The following is a 24950-nucleotide window of genomic DNA, read 5'->3' on the forward strand; positions in this document are numbered from 1 at the left end:
TTCTGCACCCATATCCTGAAAGGGGAAAATGTAAGGGGGGTGAGAACATCATCCTCGAAAGGGTTCTCAGTAGAAGGTTTTTGGGAATTACTGTAATAGGATACATGAAGATAAACCATACCAGTGATTAATAACTGACTTATGCCTCTTTTCAAAAACAACAGTTTACAGTAAAAGAAAAACCTGAAATCCTTTTCCGAAAGAGGAACCATTCAATTCTCAAAAACTCAAAAGCCTTTCAAAACGGTTTATCTATGCCGAACCAAAATAGCCTTTCATATTTTATTCCAAACCAGAAACACAAAACCGAAATCAACCATCGGTTCATCTCATTCCATCCACGGCCCTAGGCCCAAATAATCCAACCATCAACAAATCACCACAGTCCAACAGAGTCTTAGTAGCAATCACAAATAAGAAGATGCAAGCACAAACAAACAATTATTGCAAGTAGAATAATTAGTAGTTAATCACATAGGCAAACCACGTACAGTATGCACACCCAAACAATGTCACATAGATGCATATAATGCATGCCTATCCTTAGTGGCTGATGATATCATCTGTCGGTTATAGAGCCAACCCGACAAGTCCTGGTAGCTAACCATTGGACTGTCCCTCTGTCGTGTCTCTCCAACTCGATTTATACTCAATATAAACTTGATCATAATCATGATCCATATCCGTCACTCTCACTGGTGAATATTTATGGGGATGAGCTCATCCGGGAATTTCATAGTGCCTGGCCACCCTAACGACATAGGGTCAAAAGAGCTTCGAGTCTCCACCTGAAGCACGTGGTGGCTAGCCACTGCTTCCTCCTGGGGAAACTCTTATCTCCGATAGTGGAAGTGCAACATCACAACTTATCAATGTCTCAGCATAAATGCTTTCATTCTCAATCATGGACCAACATCCATCTCAGCCATCCGGCTCACGGTTCAATCCAGAACAAGCCAATATTCATATCATTCAAGCCATTCCGGCTCACGGTTCAATCCAGAACCAGCCAATATTCATAATCATACACAGCCATTCCGGCTCACAACAAAACAGCACTTCCACATTCAAAATCATCAAATTCATGAAATCGGCATTTAAGCCATAAATCATTTTCTCTATTCATTTCACTTTGAAATCAAGTTTCAACTCTTTTCAGCCTTGGCTTTAGAAAACTCGTTTCTCAAATCAACTCAGGCTCATAAGCCAAATTTACTCAAAGTGAGTTCTTTTTTTAAAACAAAGCCACTCTCGGCATTCTCTTTCCAAAACTTCCAAAACCATGGAAGGTTAAAGATTTATTTCAAAGTATTCAAAATCACCCATACAACAATGGAATTTTATAACAAAAGTTCCTTGGCAGAGTCCGAAGTCTTTAGAGGAGAATAACATAACTCATTTCACCAAATTTATTTTAAATTCATTAAAACCTTGGCTTCCTAATTTGAGTAGTAAAATAGAATCTAAGCCAATCCGAGTCATGTAATCAATTACTCTTTCCAAAGCCATTTCCTTTACTTAAACAAAACCGGCTTCAATTCCATAATTAAATCTGAAGCATTTCAAACTGCTAAGAGAATCATTTTTGTTGTGTTAAACTAGAGTTCAAAGGATACTCTCTGAATCTCATTCAAAACGTCAAAACAAAGAAGTTCATCAATCGAAATCCAATTCCTTTTAAAATCATGAAAACTCTTCCAATGGACACCCTTTATGTTTAATAGAGAAAAACATAAACCCGTTTTACCTTTTAAAATAGCCTCAAGGCAAAATTCTCTTTCGAATAACTTGTACCCAAGGACATACTATTCTTCTTGGAAAATAAGGAGAAATCATGATTCTCTTTTCAGTAATTCTTTTAAAGCATAGCTTTATCGCTTTTCATAATTGATCTAAGTAAAGTTAATAAAAGAAGACCTAAATTCACAATCCTCCAAGTAAATAGAAAAGGCATTAAACTCAAAATTTCCCAAATAACATTTCAAATAAAGCCTCGGATTTTATAGAAATTTCGGCAGTATCTCCCCTAAAACTTGGACTTTGCCACCCGGTTCGAGTCCCAACTAAACCGTTCCTTAATCCTTTTCAACAGTCCAGAATCCCAAAACTCAATTCAAAATCACGCTAAATCCATCATTTTCAAAGCTTTAAAGAAACGGCTCAGTAACAAATCATTTGTTCAAAACCAAGTCAATTAAAGTAAACCAGGCTGAATTCAAGGGTGCATTCGACTTTTCAAATCATCAAAACAATTAACTCAAATCAAATCAATCCTCAGCGGATTAAACTCAGATTTCAAATCTTTAAAGAATCAACTTCAGAACATTACATTTCACAAAGCCGCACAACAACTCAGCCAAACCAACATCCATAATCATTCGAGTCAATCAAATAATACATAAGGCAGATACAATCACCAAATACACTATCTCACATCAGTATCCACATGTAATAATTTCAATACACAAAACATAGTTTTTGGAAAGCGCCCCTACCTCAAACCGAACTGACGGCAACCAAAACCTCAGCTCCAAGCCACTTTCGCAACAGTCTCCACAACTCTAATCGCAACATACAACAACCAAACTCAATCTTATAGCAATTAACGCAACAAACCTTAGCGTGCGATAACAGAATAATAACGAAAGGGCTTCCAAATCGGAACGCTTACCGAACCGAAGGAGGAGCGGCTAAACCGACACCGCGGCGGTCTCTGCACTGGCTCGGCGGCAGCCCGGCAGCCACCTCAAGCGGCAGCGGCGACGAATTCCAATCACGACGACTGAAACCAGCAGGCAGTGACCATAGTAACCTCGGAATTCAAAAAGGACATAAACCTTAAATAAAACCCTTACCGGCAAACTTTCTGGCGACGGCAGAAGTAATCAGTAGCTCCGGCGGTGGTTCCGGCAGCCATAACAACTTCTTCGGCAGCCATACACGACAGGAGACAACCCCAGTTGCAGCTAGTTGGGCAGCGGCAGCTTCCGACGGCCATAGAATCCCCGGCGACCAGAACAACGGCACGACTTCTCCCTCCTTCTTTCACGGCTCCCATGACAGCAACCACCCAGCTCCGGTGATGGCACGCTCGCAGCAACAGCACCCAGGCATGCCGGTGATGTCGCAAGGCAGCGTCCCTTCCTCACCAGTAGCAAAACCCACGGCGGCGACCATGGAGAGGCGACTTGGCCGGTCAGTGGCGGCAACCAGGATGTACGGCGGCGGCTGGTTCGCAGCAACAGCGCCCCTGGCGGCCAGCCTTCCAACGCGACTCCTCTCCCCTCGGGTGCATCACAGCAGCGACAACCAGCGTGGATGCAGTGTTGACGATGGTGCGGCGGCTCCAAGCTCGCGACCACCCTCACTCGCGAGCCAACCCCCATATCGATTCTGCCCTTTCTGGCGATGGCGCAACGACGCAGTGGTGGCGGCGAACTCGTGACAGGCGCGATGCGACTGCACGGCGTGAGACGCGGCCCCCTTCCCTTCCGATTCTGATCTCCCTCTCCTTGGTTCCCTTCGCTTGTTTTCTTCGTTTCTTCTCAAGAGCAGTGGGTGTGTGTGTGTGTGTTCATCACAAGGCTGCGCAGCAAAGAGGATGAAGGAGAGGTTGTTGGCTGCGCAGCACGAAGATAAGGGTTTTGGGGTTGGTGTTTCAAAATTAGTGTTAGGGGCATTTTAGTAATTTCACTTAAAAATAGGGATAATATAGTAATTAGAAATAAATTCTAATCCAACAATAATAATATATAAAAATACTATTTGCTCATCAATTTTTACAAATTACTTTCAATAAAATACCCAAATCAAATAATTAGAAATAATATACTTAATTTCTTCATTTTCCAAAATAGCAGTATTAATATTTAAAATATTACTTATCTAATCCAAATCATACAAAATCCTTATTATTTCATAACTATCTACTTTATAATTCAATTATAGAAAATAATCCAATAACTGTAAAATTGGATAATAATCATGACTCGTCTCAAATTCAATAAATCACAACTTGCCTTAATTATCTTTAATAAAATAATTTCTGAAATTAAGGCTATAAATAACTATATGATTTGAGACTTGATCTTAATAAGACTTTTCAAAAATTTTGGGTCTTACACAAATTATTTGAAAAAGTAAAGTTTGGTATTCTGAAAAAAATCTATATAGGAATGACGAAAAAGGGAAAATTAGGAATCGAAAAGGAAAGAGAGAAAAATTAGAATTCACATGGAACGAAGAAACTGAGTTTGCGATATGAACAAAAAGTTATAAATGGTACCATCTGTTCTATTTTTTCTATCTCTATTTCTATAAACCGATTTTTTTTTCAAACCAAATGATAACACGTGTCAGCAATCCATAAACAACTTTATGTGAAGTCGACTGCAGATGAGTTTCTGCCTTTAAAGAATACGCAGAAAAACTAATACTTCAAGATTTAAAAAGATTTTTTTAAAAAACTTAATTAGAGTGAGATGTTATGTTCTCATGATTTTTATTCTCCAAAATAGAATATATTATCATTTACTAATATCTCATTTTTTATTTATATTTTTAATATTGATTGAGTCGGATTTGATTTAGTATTTTATGACGACAAGCATAATTGATTATTTTCTATTATAAATAACCATTATAATAACATTATAGGAACCAATCAAAGATGATCAGTCAAGCAAGATGAATTTGTGCAAATCATCAACATTAATATGCATATCATCATATCAAGCCAAGTTTGAAAAAAGATTGCATAATCAAAACAACAAGAAATGCTCTAAGAGTCAAGCTCATGAGTAATTGAATAGCTGCTACGTTTTTATCAAGCTAATCAAGGAATGAATTCTTATTCAAAACCAACGGTCAAGAGTTTAAAGATGCAACAACTAGTTTGATCAAATTAGGAATGATTCTAATATTGAAGAAAGTAATCAAGTTTTATAAGTGGATTTCATCCAAGGAAGATGCAACCATTTTCGTGCATGTTAAAGATATTAAAAATAGTCTTTGTTTTTCTTGTTTTTTGAGTGTGTTTTTATTTTTTTTTTGTCTAGATTCAAACTTACTTTGAGAGATACAAAAGGTAAAGAGAGTACTGCTTACAAAAGCCATTTAACTTTTGTTTGAGTGTTTTGATTACAAAAGTGTGTTGCGTTAAAGTGCACTTGGTTCTCCTTAACTAGGTTGAGTTAGCACCTAAGTGATTTACTAAGCTTGGAATAGTTTAGGTGGTTTACAAGAGTGAGTCTCTTAGAATTGGTGATTGTAATCTATCTTGATTATACTGAAAATTCTATCATTGTAATAGAGACTAAACATAGGTCATATTGTACTTCGTGGCTGAACCAAGATATATCGAGGCGCACTCTTCTCCTTCCCTGTTTTCTACACTTTTCATTCTACATATTTAGAGGAGATAAAATCACAAATAATCTCCTAACACCAGAAGTTCTGCACAATTTATTTTTAAGCTATAAAAGTAGTTCCTTGATTTAACCCCTTCTCAACTCACTTGAAAACCTTCACCTTGAATCTGTTTTGTCAAATCCACTCCAAAATATAATTACCCAGCTTCCATCTGTTTCCCAAGGCAGGTGCATCCAAACAATCTGTTTTGCCAAGTACCTCTTGGAACCCACTATCCCAAGCTAAAAGTAATTCCCTCCATATGGCATACAACTCAACAAACATAAAATTACACGTCTCAACTTTTCTAATGCAACTTTTTAACCAATAACTTTCATATATACATCCGAAGCTCGCAGAACAACTAAAGACGACAAAGCTAGCATCATAATTGAATTTGATGAAATCAATAAGAGGGAGAATCTAATGCAAACACAAGGAGGGAGGAGACAAAATTTGGTGCATTGAAAGAATGGTATGCAACTTTCTTATTGAGCTTTGGATCTTACAACCACTCTGCTAGCACTCCAGGGATCATCCAGGTTGAATAGCTCATTATTCCTGCTCCTCTAGATCCAGCAAATAGCTGAGAAGAAGATAAAAGCATCACCAAACCTAAGATCTTTATAGAGTAGAGCCATTGACGCAAGTCCAAGTGATCACGGTATATGCCTAACATCGTATAGACCTCTTTGGCACTAGGACAATCTTGGAGACAATGAAAAAAGTTTCAAGAGCAAGCTAGCATTGGTGACAAGTATGTGACAGATCTAAGCCATAATCGACTCTAAACTTCGTCGTAGAGAGAGCATTTTGGAGACTAAGCCTAATAAAAAAATTAAACTTTTTTGGTATTTGAAGCCGCCATACCTACAGCCAATTGTATCCGCTACTAGCTAAGTTGAAGAAAGGGAGTACCTTTTGGGTTAATGCTCCAAGGAAGTGTGAAAGCATTATTAGCTAGCTTGTAAGCCTTTGAACTTCTTTGAGGGGTCATGGACTTAGCAAGTTAATTATGGCCTTATACTTATCAGAGCTAGCTTTGACTCCTCTTTGGATGATAGTAAAAGTAAGGAATTTGCTTGCCTTGACGGTGAAGGCGCACTTTGCTGGGTTGAGTCGTATTGAATACTTCTAAGACAATTGAAGACTTCTTCCTAGTCAATAACTAGACTTCTATCTTCACCTATCCTGACTAGCATGTCATCAATGTAAACTTCTAGCTTCTGACTGATAAGGTCTTAAAAGATTTTGATCATGAGTCTCTGATAGATGGCACTTGCATCCTTTAGTCCAAAAATCATTATGGTATAACAGTATGTGCCTTCTAGGACAATGAAAGTAGTTTTGTCTTCGTTTGATCAGTGCATTGGTATCTGGTTATACCTATAATAGGCATCTATAAACTTCAAGAATTAGTACCCCAAGGCTGTGTTGATGAGCCCATCAATGTTCGAGAGTGGAAAGACGTCTTTAGGGTACACTTTATTCAAGTTTGAGTAAACAGTATACACTTTTCCACTTCATGTTGGGTTTCTTAGTGAGTACCACATTTAAGAGAGAGATTGAAAATGATAGTTCAAATAAAATTAGCTTAGAAGAAACCCATTACTTGCTTGATTGGAAGTTGATTAGAGAAGGACCCGAGAAAGCTTAGTGATTGGAATCGCAGGAGTGCTTCCATCGGGTGGTACTTGCAAATAATTTTGTTGCTCAATTTAAAGGAGTCTTGTCATGAGATAAAGTATGAGTGTGAAAAAGGGTATAGGTTATATTAAACCATACCTAGGGTGCTTATTGCTATCTTTTATATGGCAAAAAGAAGAGATAACCCTCTCATGAGTTCGATGTTATCTCCTGTCCTTACTTTTAAGAGGGTTATATAAGATGGAGTTGAGTTTAAGTTTGTCAAGCTGTTAAAATGGTTTCTTTGTAACATAGTTGAAAAAATCAAACCGACCTAAGCGGTTAGATTGAAAAACTGACGACTTGGCCTCTAGGCTGGTCTGAGTAGTGATTTGGACTAGACAAGGAACAACCAGTTTGATCCGACTAGGTTTTGTAAAAATTGGACTAGTGGCGCAACGATGACCTCTCTCTCTCTCTCTCTCTCTCTCTCTCTCTCTCTCCCTCTCTCTCTCTCTCTATTCATCGCCACCACACACTTTCCGTGTCGTTGCACCACTCTTTAAATCCTCCGTGTTGTGTGCTCATGGCTCGCCTCTCTCTTCCATTTATGCTTGACTGCTTACATCTCGCCGCGCTTCCCTTCGCTAGTGAGTGCTCGATCTGTGCATGGTTGTTGCTGCCTGCACTGCAGCACCCGTAGTTATTTCTGCTCAATTTTGCCTCTTAGTCTCACTCGAGTCTCGTCTTAGTCACACTACCGGCATCTTGTCTTTCATCTGTCTCGTTGCCAGCATCTCAACGTCTCATGGCCTTCCCTGTGCTCCTCGTCGCCAACGGCATAAGCAACTCGTGTGGTTGTTGATTGCTTCGTTGCCTTCTGTAGGGTTGTCGTCACTCGTCATCTTCTGGTTTTGGGTCCTCGCCATCGCTGTTGACCATGTACAGTTGGTGAGTCCTTATATCATTGCTTTTCCTGTTCTCTCTTTTCCAACTTTCCCTTCTCCTTGCATTTTTCTTTGTTGCTAAATTGCTAATCAATTAATTTTTCTTGTTGTTGATCTAAATGTTGTTGTAAATCATGACTAAACTAGGATTTATTGATTTTGTTACTGTAAATTGAATTTATTGCTAAAAATATCACTGATCTAATTTTTTGTTGATGAAAATTATCATTGAGTTAAATTTATTGCTAATTTCATCACTAAACATTGAATTTATTGTTGTCTTACTAAAATAATCAGTTAGCCAATTTTTTTTGTTGCTGTAAATCATCTTTGGAGTTAAAATTTTTGTTGCTAAAAATAATCATAGTTGAATTTATTGTTGAAAATTATCAATGAGTTGAATTTGTTGCTATAAAAATAGATTTGATTCTTAAAAATAATTGATTTTATTTATACATAGGCAATATTGATTTAGTATAATTATTTAAATTTAGTTTTTAACTAGTTTGTTAATCATTATCTTATTGATTTATTCTTTTTTATACTTGACTGCCATTAATGTATTTGTGAAGACATGCTTTTCAATTTTTTATTTAAGTTTATTTTTTGTAATTTTACATTTATATTTAATTGTAGATTTAAATCTTTTAAAGTTTGAATTTCACTTTAATTATTATGTGAATTATTATTATTATTATTATTATTATTATTTGTTTGTTTTATTATGTTAGTAAATAATATTTAGACTAAAAGAGAAAAATATAATTAAAATGTTTTAGTTTGATTAAAAAATTTCTTGTAAGCATATCTAACTTTTATATATATTAAATGTAATAATATTTAATAGTATAGTATATTTTACAATAATAACTCAAAATATTAACTCATCAAATGAGTAAGATTAACCTAGGTCTATTGTCTGGATTCTAAATCTGAATTGGGTTTATTTTCTTGGGACTCAATGCAGATGAAGTCCACGTATCTCATCTCAAATCGGCTCAAATTGAATTTCTTTTGTTAGTGGGAGATGGTAATAGATACTCGTGTGGACGCGGCAGACTTTCATTTCTGTCCTTTGCTCCTATTTAAAAAAAAAAAAACCCTCCATCCCCTCTCTATTTTTGTTGCAAATCTTTCTTTAATTATCCTCTTAAAAAATGCATATACTCACAGTTATCTATAGATATTTTTTGAATTTTCTTTTAAATAAAAAAATTATAATATAATAATCATAAAATAATTAATTCAATATAATTCAACACAATTCATAATATATTTAATATAGTAAATAATATTTAAAAAATATAAAAACATCTTCTAATAAATTACATAACATAATTTTTTTGGAAGAAAATTGAGCGATGTAATGACAAATTTAAGAGGTAGAGAAAGTGAGTTAGAGAGAGAAATGCAAAATCAAGACTAAGGATGTGTCTAAAAAAAAGTATTCGAATTGGAGGCAAGAATTAAGGTTACTACATTGTTTTAACAGGTCTTATGGAGAGGGTAACTATGTCTCCATTTCTGTCCATTTCATGGGGATAGGTTCCCACAATCCCACCCATGAAAATTTGACATATTTCTATTAAATCCTAAATCGCGATTAATCCCTACAAATGTCTATTTGGCTGTTTTTTTTTTTAATCATTCCAATTGCTAGCATTCATCGGTTCATAACGAGGAATTATACCAGCCACTTAGTCAATTTTTAGATAACTAAAATCCAAGTTATATCATTCTCATAAAATTACATGTATCTTATTGTAATAATATTAATAAAAAATAAAATATTTAAATACTAAATGAGTCACATTTTTTATATATATAACAATGGCTAATATCACATTTTATAACTTGTGAAATCATATTATAAACTATTGATAAGTTTGGATTATAAATATAAATTGAAAAAATTTAACTATAAATTTAAATGGCCTTATTTTTAAAATGTATAATTTAATAATTTTTTTCAATTTTTATACTAATAATATTAATTCTTCTAACATTTTTAGTCTATGTTTTCCAATATATTGTTCCTTTAGAAATATTCAATTACATAAATACTATCTACTTCGTTATACAAAAGTCTAAAATCTTAATTATTTTACTTCTAAGGCGAGAAACTCTACATTTTCAAGAATGTGATAAAATTTCTTTACCTATATCACTATTTTATAGCAAAATACACCAACTTCTAAATGGAGATCAAAATCAATAACCAAATGAAAAAAAAAAGCCAAATACATTAATGTCTAACTACTATGATACATAGATAAATGTGGAAGTACAATTACACAGAAATTTTTCTAGATCATAATTCAAAATTCACCTATCCATTCTATCAATTAAACAACATATTCGATCGTCACAATCTTTGTAGGCCGCCACGTAGACTTTCAAATACCTAAAAAGCCCTCATTTTCTTTAGTGTAAGTCATGCAAACCTCCCAGTTCATAAACTTCACTAAAGCTCATTAATCACTCAGCAGTATCTCAAACAATAAGCATACTTTCGAGTCTCAGAATTCGATTAATCTCAACCACAACAACTTGAAAATTGCACCTAAGAGACCAATAAATATAATAGCAAAATGATACAGATAATTATTGTTTGTTGATATGATCTAACAAACTATTGGTTTTGATGAATAAGAAATGAAATAATTATACACACATTTTCTTGAGTCTTGAAAACAGATAATCTGCATAGAGAAAATCGTAGGACCTAGGATAAGTGCTAAACGATTTACACCAATCGTAATACATGCCAAAAGACCGTGTTTATATATATAGAAAGTGTATATGGAGTATCTACTGAAACCACATTCATGACCTAAATATTCAAATCTTTTATAGTTGCAGTAAATCTGGAGACCAACAAATAATTATAAAACAAAGGTAGTGACAACGATAGATTTATATATTTCGGATTAACATTTCAAAAGTGATTTTTCTTACCTTTTGTAGATTGATCTTATATCCATAACATTTTGAATATTTGGCCATTGAATTTCTATCCCAACACATTTTTAGTGTTTATAATCCATGTTAAAATTAAAATTGTCAAAAATAGGCTTTTTATAAACTCCAACTTGAGAACTTGTCAACCATGGTTCATGAATACTTCATGGTTAACATATTATATATAGCTCCAAGTGGGAGTTGGAGGGTCTGGTGGCTTGTATCCACGATAAGTCGATAGTTGCCTTCTTGCCATAACGTCTCATAGGAAGAAAAAAATTGTTGTAAAAACTACCAAATAAAAGAGTAATTGATAAGAGAATGAGATCCTCTTCTAATATATATGACCTTTTATAGTGATAAAATAAAAATAGAAGGAATAAAATTTTATATTTTTATATTAGAAATTGAATTTAATATTTATCCTACTAAAATTAAATAATGGATTAGTTATAATTAATATATTTAAATAAATAAAACAAATTAAATAAAAATATTTTTAAAAATTAATCAAACAAATAATTAGTATAATTGATTTGATTTAATTTAATTTATTGAATTTAAAAAAATAAATCAAAAAATAGTTGGTTAAATTTAATGAATTAAAAAGACAAATAGAGAAACACTCTCTTAGAAAACAATGATTTTCTTAACTAAATTAATTTGTGTTTATTGTATTCAATTAGAATAAATAACAAATTCTCTATTTTAATATGTACCTTATAAATTAATAAATTAAAATAATTGATATAATGAATTATAGTTAATTAATTGATATAAATTATAATAAATTGTGTGATATTTAAATATCTAATTAAATCAATTAGTTGATATAATTAATTTAATGTAATGTATTGTATTTAATGAGTTAAAAGAAATAAATTGAAAAATATTTTTAATAATTAATTGTTTGATATATATAAATTATAATAAATCATGTGATATTTAAATATATAATCAAATTAATTAGTTGCTATAATTAATTCACCATAGTAATTTGTATTTATTAAGTTAAAAGAAATAAATCGAGAAATACTCTCAAAAATATGCTACGTCAGCTCCATTATTAACAGAAATTTGATTTTTATATAATAGAATAAATAGAATAAATAGATAAATAAATAGATAAAATTCAAATTTTAGAAGATCTAAATCCTTTAATTATGACTGAGTCAACTGTAATTTATAGATTGAATTAATGACTCTGTTTCAGATGTATGACGCATCCATTATCAATTCGGTTCTCATAATTATGCTTTGTAGCCTTAAAAAGTCTCTTTTTGGATCAAACTAAGGCTGGGTTTAGTAAAGCTTTTTCAGGAGGTGCTTGTGCTTTTAAAAAGCACAAGCACGTCATTTTGCGTTTGGTAAATTAAAAAGCTCAAGTGCTTGTACTTGCGGCTTTTAAAAGTTAGAGGTGCTTTTGAAAGCACCTAGGAGGGAGCTTTTCAAAGCTGGCTTATGCTTACCAAATTTTTTTCATTTTCCCGCACATATTTCCCGCTATTATATTGCCATTAAAATCTTCATATATTTCTAACTTCTCTTCCTAACCTTCATAAAATCTAACACAATCTTCATATATTTTTTATTTTTCAACCTAATCTTCACAAATTTCAACACAAATACATCTCTATCACATATTAGGTATGAACTTCTATCTATTTATATTATTTTTTTTGCATTAATTTTGTATTTTTTCAGTAGATCTATTATGTTTGTTTGTTTTTTTCTGTTCTTTGAAACGGGAAGAGGTTGATGAAAACCAATCATAAAATTTTTTTTGCATGAGCATTAGTCCAAATTATAATAACAACATGTATATACATATGTAAATATAGATATATAATCATAATAGTAGTTTATTTGAGATATGTGTCCCATTTTTTATGATCTGTAAAGGTGAGCCAATATACATAGGTGGGTAATGGACGTACCCCGTACTAACATTGGATTACATACAAATTTTATTATTGACTAATGATAAATCTATTTATATTAGTACAGAGAATAAATCAAGTAAATATGTTAATTATTAGTCTCTAAAATTTGAGTTAGTATCAAAATAAAGTGTTAATTGATTCAATTAGAACTCCAAAATTTGATTCATGAATCATATTATCAGTTTATTGTTTCTTGTGATTTTTTTTTCAAGTAATGTTAATTAATTATTCTATGATTCTTTTGTTTTTATAATATATCTGGTTCCTGTGTTATTATTAGCCTACTAGAATAGAATAATATTGTATGTTTATTAGTCTTATTAATTGATAATAATACTTTATAAAATTTATTATTGTGTACCACATAACAAGTATTTAGGTATACCTGACTTAAAATTTTATGATTTACTTTGTTTTCAATCTTTCAATTTTTGTATGAACTTATGGAATAATTTTTGTTATCATATGATAAGTTTGATGGATACAACAATGAATTTGATCACATCTGAAGAGAAAAATGATGGAAAAGAAATTGCACAATGGAACAAAAATTTAGTAGACATCTTTTGTGCTTTGTGTGTGAAAAGTATTGAAGCTGGTAGCAAACCGGGCACACATTTTGATACCAAAGGTTGGAAACAATTGATAGCTGAATTCACAAAAGCTACGGGAAAAGAATATAGTAGAAAACAATTGAGAAACAAATGGGATCAGTTGAAAGTAGATTGGAAGAATTGGAAGCAATTGAAAGGGAACGAGACTAGACTTGGATGGGATTCTGCTAAAAAGACAATTGATGCAAGTGAAGAGTGGTGGGCTAAAAAATTAGCGGTTAGTATTCTTAAGCTTAGTTTAGTAAGCATAGTAGCATACATATTGATATATATAATTAGTACTAAGTATCAATATTTTATGTAGGTTATTCCAAAGGCTAAAAAATTTAGAAAAGAAGGGATTCATCCAGATTTTGAGGCAACATTGGATAGGATGTTTCAAAGAACAGCTGCAACAGGAGAAGATGCTTGGACTCCATCTTCCGGAATAGTTCCTTCTTCAATTGAGAAAGATACACAACTTGAAGATAGTGAAGATTCTGATATAGAGCCTGAGTCTAGTGTTATAAACATTAAAAGAAAAAGGGAAAATTTCACTAATGCTAATACTTACAAGAAAGCAAAAAAAGTTAGAGGTGCTCAGAAATTGTCACACCAAATTGATAGACTTTGTGAGGCTGTGGAACGTAGGAGCTCCAATAAAAATGATACTTTGGGACCTAGTATAACTCAAGCAATAGAAGAATTGGATGCTATACCGGATATAGATCCACTTGGACAAATTTATATGTTTGCAACTCGACTCTTCTTGGATAAAGATAAAAGAGAGCTGTTCGTTGCCTTAAAGCATAAAGAAGTCAAAATTGCGTGGTTAATGAACGAAAAGAATGTCCAAGAGGAGAAGGAGAATAATTTATTTACAAAGCTTTTTTAAGATTTTTTTACATTCATTTTATAGACCATGAGTTGTGTCTGCTGTTTACATTCATTTGCTTGGATTTGTTTATTTTATTTGATCTTCTTTATTGCAAATAAAAATTACAATACTTTCCTTTCTTGATATATTATTCTATTTTTTTTAATCTTTGTATTCTTTCTTTTAATATAATTATTATACAGTGCATTGGAATATGGAAATTGATTATGATGAAGAGGAAGAGGAAGAATTTGATCGAGTTTTAACTTCTACAGCATGTTTGGTCTTCCAATATTATAATAAGTATATCTATAAAAGACCATGCATGACTTCTACACAAACAGAAAACAAATGGCTTAAAGAGATATTAGAAGGGAATAATAGCCGTTGTTGCAGCATGTTTAGGATGGAAAAAGATGTTTTCAAAAGACTATGCTATGATTTGGAAACAAACTATGGTTTATGTGCCTCAAGGAGAATAAGTGCTGCAGAAATGCTAGCAATGTTCTTATTTGTACTAGGAGGTGAAAACTCAAATAAGTCAACTAAGGAGCGGTTTCAACATTCTGGTGAAACAATAAGTCGAAAATTTGAAGAAGTGCTACAAGCTGTGTGCAACCATAGACATTATACAACCAAAAGATCGTGATTTTAAAGAAGTGCCTACAAAATTAAAGAATGATAATAGATATTGGCCTCACTTTAAGGTAATTTATATATTATTTATTTTAAAAAATATTATAAATAATTACCAAAAAAATTATTATCTTTCATTGCATGTGTTGGTATTAAATTTGCTTTATAGTATTTGTAAAATTAATGTTCTAATCATGTTAATCATAGGATGCAATTGGTGCTATAGATGGAACTCATGTGCCAGTGATTGTGTCTACTGAAGACCAAATTCGATTTATTGGTAGAAAAGGAATTCCAACCTAAAATGTTATGGCTGCATGTAATTTTGATATGGAATTTACTTTTGCTTTGGCCGGTTGGGAAGGGACAGCTCATGACACAAGAGTATTTTTATATGCAATTGGTACATTTGAGTTGAACTTTCCAAAACCTCCACCAGGTAATACTTGATTATCTTTAAGATTAAATTATATACTCCATATATAGATTTAATTTCTTATCATGTTTTCTTTCATTTAATAATATACAGGTAAATACTATTTAGTAGATGCAGGCTATCCAGAAAAGAAAGGTTATCTAGGACCATACAAAGGAGCAACATATCATTTGCTAGAATTTCGTCGTGCTAATGGACCTTCTGGATACTACGAAATATATAACTATGCTCATTCTTCACTTAGAAGCGTGATAGAACGTACATTTGGAGTTTGGAAAAAGAGATGGAAAATTTTACGAGATATGCCTAGTTTTAGCTATAAAAAACAAATTCAAATTGTTATTGCAACAATGGCTCTGCATAACTACATTAGACGTTATTCTACAAGTGATCGTAAGTTTAAAAAATATGATCAGATGGTTGAGCTTGAAGAAGAAGATGGATATGGCGATGAAGGTGAAGCTGAAAATGGAGTTGAAAAAATTGGAGATGAGTTTCTTGGAACTATGGAGATGGTTCGAAATAATATAGCATTAAGTTTGATTGGTGGAAAAAATTAGATTATAGTAATTTAGGTAATTTAATATTTTTAGTAATGATGTTTAGGATAAAATAAATTTTTATGATACTTATATAAAATTTTAAAGTTAAAAAATAGAAGAATTTATTTATTATATTTATGTTTATTATGAATTTTTTATTTTAACATTATTTTATTTTAAAATATTATATAAAATTTTAAAAAATTTGAACAAAAAAATTATTTTTTTGTTATAAACATGTTTATTATAATTTTTTTAACTTTTAAAAGCTGTTTTACCAAACACAATTATGGTGCTTGTACTTATTAAAAGCCATTTTTAATTTGATTTTACCAAACGTAAGTGCTGCAGCTTTTAAAAAGCTGTCTTTTAAAAGACAGCTTTCATAAGCTACTTTTAAAAAGTAAAAACTTTACCAAACTAAGCCTAAGTGTCACGCAAGCCTGTGCGCCTTTGTGCTTGGAAGTTTGGTCTAGGTCCGAAATAGCTTACCCAACAGAAATAAAGTGTTTCTTTTTGTACATGGATACAGCAGTTTTTGTTTCAGCCGTTTAGCCTTTGACCCATAAGTATGATGGACTAGCCCAACCCTTTTGTTAGGTCTCAGCTTAAGTCTTCATTCGCCTCTGTCCTCTCAACTCTCAAGAGTAGAAGACCCGAGTCAATCCAAAAAGTAGCTCAGACTCAATTTGTTTAGGTCAAAATCCACTTGACCAAAAAAAAGAAAAACCCAAGCCTACAAAAATGTACTCGGTCTAATTACCCAAAGTTACCCGGTCCCGGCCCGGCCGAGTTAAGAGTAACACTGGTTATTAGGCTGTTAGGGCACCCCTTAGTTCATAATTCGTCCCAGACATCCCGCCTTCCTCTTCTCGGTGGCTCTGTCGCTTTGTGCTGCCCCTCACTCTGCTCTCGCCACTCGCTGCGGGTCGTTGTCACTGCTGCTGTCATCGTCGCCTCGTCTGTGCTCGTATCAGTCGCCGTCGCCGTATGTCTTGATTTTGATTTCTGATTTATTAATTTATGGTTTTGGTGTGATTATGTGATTGTAAAAAATGTGAAATTGTGAACCTTAAACTGAACATTTTAGTACCCTTCCCATAATTTCCCACTTTTTCTTCCTCCAGCTATCAGCTTCGTACCGTTCTGGTTGCACCTTCTCCGTGTTCGGCGCCGCCTCGGCCGCCACCATCACCGGCAACTGTCTCTTCCGTCCACTGTTTCTTATCTAAACTAGCTAGCTAACATGGACGAAAAGTTTGACACCGCTGACAAAAAGGTAACGAACTTCCCGCCTTCCTTTTTCCATGGAAAATCACATTTTTTTCAGTGATATAATGATAAATTATAATATAAGATTCAGTTTGAGTGTAGAAAAGAGCTTCATTTTGCATGTATTGGAGACTTGAATGAGTTTATAGGGATGTGGCAGTGAGTAAGAGATCTGAGAATAAGCTAAAGCTAGGTTTACTGCAGAAGTTCACAGTTCCATTTTTTTTTCTAATATCTTTCATGATAAACCCCTTGGCTGTTGAACAAAAATTGAAAGGGAACAAAGTAAGTTAAGGATCATTAACATTTATTTGTGTTCAATGAGATTTAACAAGGATTTTAATTATTGTTATACGCACATAGCTAGTTAACTATGGTAAAAAGAGAAGCTAGGAATAAAACAACCTGTCTCTGTTTATCATAATGCTAGTTTCATGTTTGTTTCCCTTCCCTTTAGAATTTCAAGAGCAACATTGAAAGAATAAACCATCATCAGATAAAATTATTCAGTATTCATTTAGTAGGCGAAGGATTACATTTCCTATGAAGTATGAGTTTAGTGTGTGAGTTCATAAGACAAGTTTTAGAATCGTATGTTACCTAAAATTCATTGTGACTTCTTTGCCTGTTTAGGATGATAATTGTGATCCCATGATCAGTTTGATAAATTATGAAGCATTCTAGGACTTTTAGATGTACATATCTGCTTGTTTTGGTTTGGTGTTTTTTGGTTTTCTACTTCTCCCTTTATTTCTTCGCTGTCCTCTGCTCCTGCAAGATGACTAATGTTTCCATGTGGATAGGTGCTGGTTGATATTGTAAAATTGGCACAAAAGAGAGGACTGAAAGGCGAATTCGGAGAATGGAAAGAATTTTTGAACAGTCATGATAAAAAGTTTGGGGCAGGTGTCAGTGACCCATCGAAGAGGTCCCATGAGATATTGGCTGCATTTCTGAAAACATTTTCAAATGAGGATGATTTGAAGGTAAAGAATTTCTGAGTTTCCCATATAAATTCTCCCTTTCTTTTTTGTTTCCAGTTTCCACTTATTCTAGTGGGAGGCATTGTTAATACAAAGCCTTCGAGATTACTAGATAAATCTTACCCATTTACTCTATGTAATCAGTTTTTTGACAACATATTGCGCCATCATTCAAATCAGTATTTACTGGACCAATTGAAAGACAATTCACATGATTCTCCCTATCAGGTACAGTTTTTGTAGTCTTGTTCCTTCTGGAAATCTGGCTAATTTTTGCTGTTAAATAAATAAGCTTTCGTTTCTAGACTAAACTGCTACTAATACGCAATAACACTATTGTAATAGACATGCTAGATTGATTTAAAGCAATTTCATTATATGACCCAAATATTGGTATACATTCTTCATTCTGTTTTAAATTTTTTGTTCTTGAAAAGTTGCATATTTTGCATGTGATTTTGGTTTTCTCTTTTCTGCCTGCATATCACCCTACCCTTGTAACTTTTCTGCAAACAGTTAAACTTATTGAATTTCATACAATAAAATCTTCTTCTAAATACTTATTTGTGTGTACCTTAATTTTATTTATTTGTCATTATTAAAAAAAATACTACGAGTTAGGTACTTATGATTGTGTCAATTGTTGTTTTACTGCACTATAATTTATATTGTCTAAAGCATCAATGCATCATGCCATTGTAAAACTGTACCTTTAACCTTTTTGCTTCAATCAAATGGATGCAGAATCTAAGTTTCAAGATATTATGAATTCTAGTTGACAGTGGCATAGTATGTTTTATCTAAGATGCAACAAAAATATTGAAGTATGATATGCTGCTAATTTTCTTCCCATTCTTTCTATGGTTTGAGTTTTGATAATGGAATGTGCATCTTTTTCAAGTCCAACAACAAAGGTTTTGCGTACGGCTGCTGCTTTACAGTTTAATGGTGTTTATTTCTTTTAAACCTTTACATTTCTTGATGATTCTGTATAATTTTATAACCTTTATGGTGTTGGCAGAACAGAGTCTAGTCCAACTAACTCTTCAGCACCCCTTGTATCCATTGGATTATTCATTTCCATCAATTGATGAGGTTTGTTGTACTATCTGTGCTTTGATATGTTTGGTCAGCCTTTGTGCATATACATAATGCAATAGATGTTGAATGTGTACACCGCTTAAACATGAAGCTGGTCACCATGTGAAAATGAAGTGTTTTCTTGCCTTTCATGTCACTGTTTCAGTTATTCAACTATTCTCAATTCTTTGAATGAATAATTGCACATGAAGATTTTAAGAAACATGAAGTGTGCAATATAACAGCTTAATACATATCTTTTAGATGACGGTCCAAACTTGAAATATGCAAGCACCTTCCATTTGGTTGAGAAGAAACTGGAGAAGCCTTGGATATCTTGCGAGAATATTGCAATATAAAGATTATTTCTTGTGACCTTGATTTCACACTAACTCGTATTTTTTATTAATACTTGTGATACCCATGTATCTTTCTACTAGTTTAATGGATCATTTAGGCATGCTCTACTTCAGTTTTAGAAATATCTGGATTGGACTGTATGATTTCTAACTTGCTTTTTTATTATTGAATTGAAGGGATGGATAATTTTAAACCTTAGGAAAAAAAAGATAATGAAGTCAACTGAAATGTTTGCTGTTGATTGTGAAATGGTTCTCTGTGAAGATGGGACTGAAGCATTAGTAAAAGTATGTGTGGTAGACCATAATTTAGAGGTAAGTTTTCCCGTTGTTAGTTGTAGTTGGTTATTCTCCAATCCTACCCGCATCCCCCCTTTCCACAAAAAGACACAGAATAGAGAAAGAAACAAAAGAAATTACAAAGAAAAATAATTGAGGCTCCACACTCCAGATAATTGTCTTAAAATGACTTCTGATCTTTGTGACAGAGATAATTTTCATGAAATTTCAGGTCAAGCTAAATGAACTTGTGAAACCGGAGAAAGAAATTGTAGACTATAGAACAGAGATTACTGGTGTTTCTTCTCAAGATCTAGTGGCAGTCACATGCTCCTTATCTGATATACAGGTATTTTGTAGTTCAATTGTGGTTATCCTGTATTACTGATATAAGTCATGAAAATTAGTGCTGGTGTTTCATAGAAATCCATGAAGAAGTTGTTAGCAAATGGAGCCATATTAGTGGGACACAGTTTGCATAATGATCTCCGTGGTAAATGTCACAATCACATTTTTTCTGGATTTGTTTCTTGGCCTACCGTGTTTTTTTGAATACCTTCTGTTGAAGTCATTTATCTTGGTTCTGTTTTATTTTTAATTTTTTGTGTATTACCGTTTAATTTTTATTTATTAACTGTTCTTGTTTGCAGTGCTGAAGGTATATCATGTTAGAGTGGTTGATACTGCATATATCTTCCAATCCTCAGATGGATCACTTCACAGGAGACCTTCTTTAAATAATTTGTGCAAGGCAAGTAGCGAATTGTTTATTTGCTTATGTTAACCTTCTATACTGCCTGCCAACTATAAACTACTTTAATATGTGGCATTATGAATTTATGACCAGCTATTCACTCCTTTGGAGGAATTCATTCCTTTGAAATTTAGGATATTGCACTAAATTAATTCATCTGATCAAATAATGGGAAAAATGAAGAAGAAAATATTGGTCTTAACATTTGTAGTTTCTCAAACAATTACTGTGACAGACTGTGTTAGGTTATGAAGTTCGAAAAGATGGAGCTCCACATAATTGTCTAGATGATGCACGTGCAGCAATGGAACTTTTTCTTGCAAGGATCAAGCATGGTGTTGATAAAGATTTTCCGGTTCAACTTCAAGAGCCAGTAAGATTACGAATACATCACCTGTTCTATACTGTACTGATGGTGTCTTTAACTAATTTTTTCTAATTTTAGGTTTCTGAAAGTGAGATGGCAAAGCTGCTGCTTCATAAGATACCAACTACTGTGAACAGCAAAACACTGGATAAAGTTCTTCCTGGAGACTACACAATAGAAGTGAAGGTAGAGTTGATCTATAGTTGTCTCAACTTTTTAAAGAAGAAGTTCATTCGAATTTATTCGAAAAGCATAGATCTCTTTTTCTGGAGTTTTGTAAAATTTGCTGCAGCCTTCCAAGAAAGCAGGACAAGGAAATAAATACTCTGCCTTTGCTATATTTAAGAATCCACTGGAAGCACACAATGCCTATGAAAGTATCCAAAGCACTGAATTAAAGGTATATTTATCGGTGCAATTTGATGTAATCAATTTCCGTTTGTAATTAATTGGCCGAGGACAACTAATGCTTAGTTGTGGTTTGCATTCTCTACAATGATAAATGAATCATTTGCTCCAATGGAAATATTTTGGATTTGTTGGAGTAAATAACCCTATCCTGGAACTTGATATAGTTTTCTGCACAAATTTTTTCTTGACATGTTTTTATTATGAGAAATGATTTATCCTCCGAATCAATTTTCCTAAACATCCTCCTAATGATTGAGTGGAGAAAGAAAGAATTAATTACTTTTTAATAATCCAAGTCATTGATTGCATCTATTTTTTCATTCATTTAGTATTTAGGAGGCTTATTAGGAGACCGTATTATGAATGCATATTCATGCACTTTCTGGAAAGCTGAGTTCCCTTTCGATCAATCCTGTACCAGTGACATATATTTGCTTCTTGTTAGGATTCAAATGGGATTCCGCAGAAGCTTGTCAAATTTCAGCTAGATACAGGTATGACTGCAAGTGTTTTTGTTCGGAAGATGACGACACGTGAGCCTCGTGACTCTGTTGCGTTGAAGAGAGGTTTACAAACGGACGATGAAGTTCTTGTTTCCAAGAAATCAAAGTGTGACAATGACGCCCAGCTGAAGGAGATTGAAGCACTGAATGAACGATTGAAGGAAAGCGAGTCAGAGATTGAATCTTTGAGGGAACAGCTGAAACAGAAGGATCTTGACATCGGGTCTTTGAGGGTAGAATTGAGTAAGAAGGATTATGAAATCAATATGCTCAATAAAATGGTAGCCTCCATAAAAAAGAGGGCAAGAAAGTAAATATTGTTGGGAATGCCATTGCAATGGTGTTGAATTGTTTAATCAATGAAATCATACATTTAGCTGATACTTGCATATATTTTCTAGTAACTTCTCAGTTTAAGTTCCAAAACTTGTTCTATTATGTCAATTCAAATTTTAGTTTTGAATTGAAATTTTGCCTCGTAGTTGAGTCGATAGAATGATTAATCTAACATAGAATGTTCTTGCTCAATACCATTCATCATTGGTATATGTTTGACTACAATTTTGTTATGTTGATTCTTATTCTTGCTTTACAACATTCCTAAATCAATTGCGATTTATCTCTATTTATTTTTTGGGTGTCATTAATAACATTTGAAACAATTTTATTTTAACAAAAAAAAAAAACATGGAAAATAATTTTGAAAATTGGTCTGATTAATTTGTGTCTTATAAATAAAAGCTGGGCTTCTCTAATCTGATTTGATTAGAGAGAGTAAAAGTTTGGGTCTGATTAACTTCTCTTTTAAATAAAAGCTGGCGTTTCCTAATGAGTACTTGGTCTTTTGGGTTGAAGGTTGGTTGGAATAATTGTGCTTACGGACTTACGGTATTTGCAAAGTCTTCGCCGAAAATAAAAAGGTAGTTTTATATAGCTTTATCAAAATTATTTTTGGGATATTAGATTATCAACTTTAACCAATTACTAGATTTCAAATCGAACAATCCTAGTTGGAGTACTTTGCATCTTAATTTTGCACACCAAAATAAACTTAAGATATAAGCCAAACAGGGTTGTTTAGAGGGGAGGACAGTGGAGGGGGAAACTATGCAGAGAAAATAAATGTATGAAACTAAATTCATTATTCAATTATCTAAAACGAACGTCTTGATTTGGGACTAAATGCAAAACTGATCCAGAGACAACATAGTAACAATATAAATATAATGGACTAGATAATCAGTATTTTATCAATCATATAAATTATTGTTTTAATTTGTCTACTTCTATGGTATCTCACCAATCCAAAATTATCCTACCTCCTAACAAAGAGGGTATAAATTTGACAAGGGATTATATAGATAATCGGACAGCTTACTAAGTTACTTGGCAGATACAAGGTTGCTATACACTAATTCTAAAAGCACATGATGCACTTAGGAATACAAGGCATACAACAAAATTATTAACTAGAAAAACTCAAGAACTAGTTGCATTCTCGATCACCAATAAATTTAGTGCATATTTGGATGCCATTATTTTGTTAAAAAAGATCTTTTTTCAATGAAAAAAGATCTTTTTTTATTTTTTAACATGTTTGGCAAATTTCTAGTAGTAAAAGTAAAAGCACTAGTAAAATCAAAAAAAGATCTTTTTTGAGAAGCTGTAATTTACATCTTTTTTTAAAAGATCTTTTTTTCTTAAAAAAAAAAAGATATTTTTCATGTAATAAATAAACAAAAAGTACTTTTATATTGTTATACCCAAACATAATTGATAGATAAAAAGACATTTTTACATGAGATATCCAAACATAAAATTACTTTTACTTCTCTATAAGATCTTTTAAAAAAAGATAACTCGAAAAAAGATCTTTTCTTAGAAGCTCACCCAAACAAGCCAAGTGTAATACAATTATGTATTACAATGAAGATTGGTCAATGTGATATATTTCTCAAATATATTGCATCACTTAAGGATTCCTCCACCACTAATGGCTTCGGTAGCAGCAAATTGGGCCTCAGAAGAAACCTGGGCCCCAGAGAGAGTGGGTGCCTCAGTGGCACCAGCACCACGACCCTGCTTTGGTTCCATATGGCCTTGTGTCCCATACCCCTGACGCTTATAGTCTTCCAAATCCTTGTATTGAAGATAGGGGCTGTCCTTAAATGAAAGGCCTTCAATGCTTTGTTTTCCTGATTCTCCTTGTGTGCTTGTTTCTTTGCGCAATTGAGCCTCCATCTTTGATTTCCTTGCTAATAATGAAGAAACTATTGTATTTTGGTTCTTTATATAATGCACTTTCCATTGGTTGCTGATTGTTGTGCCAAAAGACAGGTGTTGGTTCAGGAGATTTTCTAGGGAATGTGTTAACTTTAGGACAAGTTTGCTATTCCCATACCCAAGTTTATCCCAAGGATGATAATAACTAATGAAGTAGCTGAATTCTCGCCAAAGTTCTCAACACCATATATTCATTGGAATGAGTTTTTGAAAAATTACTTTGGAATATATAAAATATATATTTATGTTGATGTAATAAATTTTATTTATTTTACATATTTTATTATTAATCATAGAATATATAAAATGGTTTAAATTAAATATTTTGTATTATGTTATAAAATATTATTATTAATAAATATGTTATTATTATTATTTTGTATATAATAGGGGGTTGGAAGGAATTTACTACACATTTTTTTTAAAATACCATTTATAAAAAAATTTTGTTATTATTATTCATATTTAATTTATAAAAAATGAATTAAAAATCATATTAGTACCTATTAGTACTAGCTATTATAATTTGAATCAACAAAATAATTATCTCTAATTTATATATATACACAAGACGGATCCAGAAATTTTAATATGGAGGGAATGAATTTTAGATAATTTTTTTTATAAAGATAATTAACATATAGTTTTTAGAATTAGTCTTTTAAAAGATTTATCAAAAAAAATTATAT

The 24950-nt window shown here is 32.7% G+C and overlaps 1 protein-coding gene across 1 annotated transcript; it reads left to right on the forward strand.

Annotated features, from left to right (window-relative positions):
* Positions 1-16756: 16756 nt before the first annotated feature.
* On the forward strand, positions 16757-22539 carry LOC112800105 (small RNA degrading nuclease 1). Its single transcript, XM_025842192.3, has 13 exons — positions 16757-16958; positions 17098-17249; positions 18046-18228; positions 18370-18453; positions 19252-19320; positions 19842-19979; positions 20176-20292; positions 20367-20436; positions 20594-20694; positions 20933-21070; positions 21143-21250; positions 21357-21464; positions 21921-22539. Exons 2-13 carry the CDS (start codon positions 17217-17219, stop codon positions 22290-22292), a joined length of 1521 nt encoding a protein of 506 aa, XP_025697977.1. The 5' UTR covers positions 16757-16958; positions 17098-17216; the 3' UTR covers positions 22293-22539.
* Positions 22540-24950: the final 2411 nt, after the last annotated feature.

The sequence above is a fragment of the Arachis hypogaea genome, chromosome 1, assembly GCF_003086295.3.
Source record: "Arachis hypogaea cultivar Tifrunner chromosome 1, arahy.Tifrunner.gnm2.J5K5, whole genome shotgun sequence".
Classification (NCBI taxonomy): domain Eukaryota; kingdom Viridiplantae; phylum Streptophyta; class Magnoliopsida; order Fabales; family Fabaceae; genus Arachis; species Arachis hypogaea.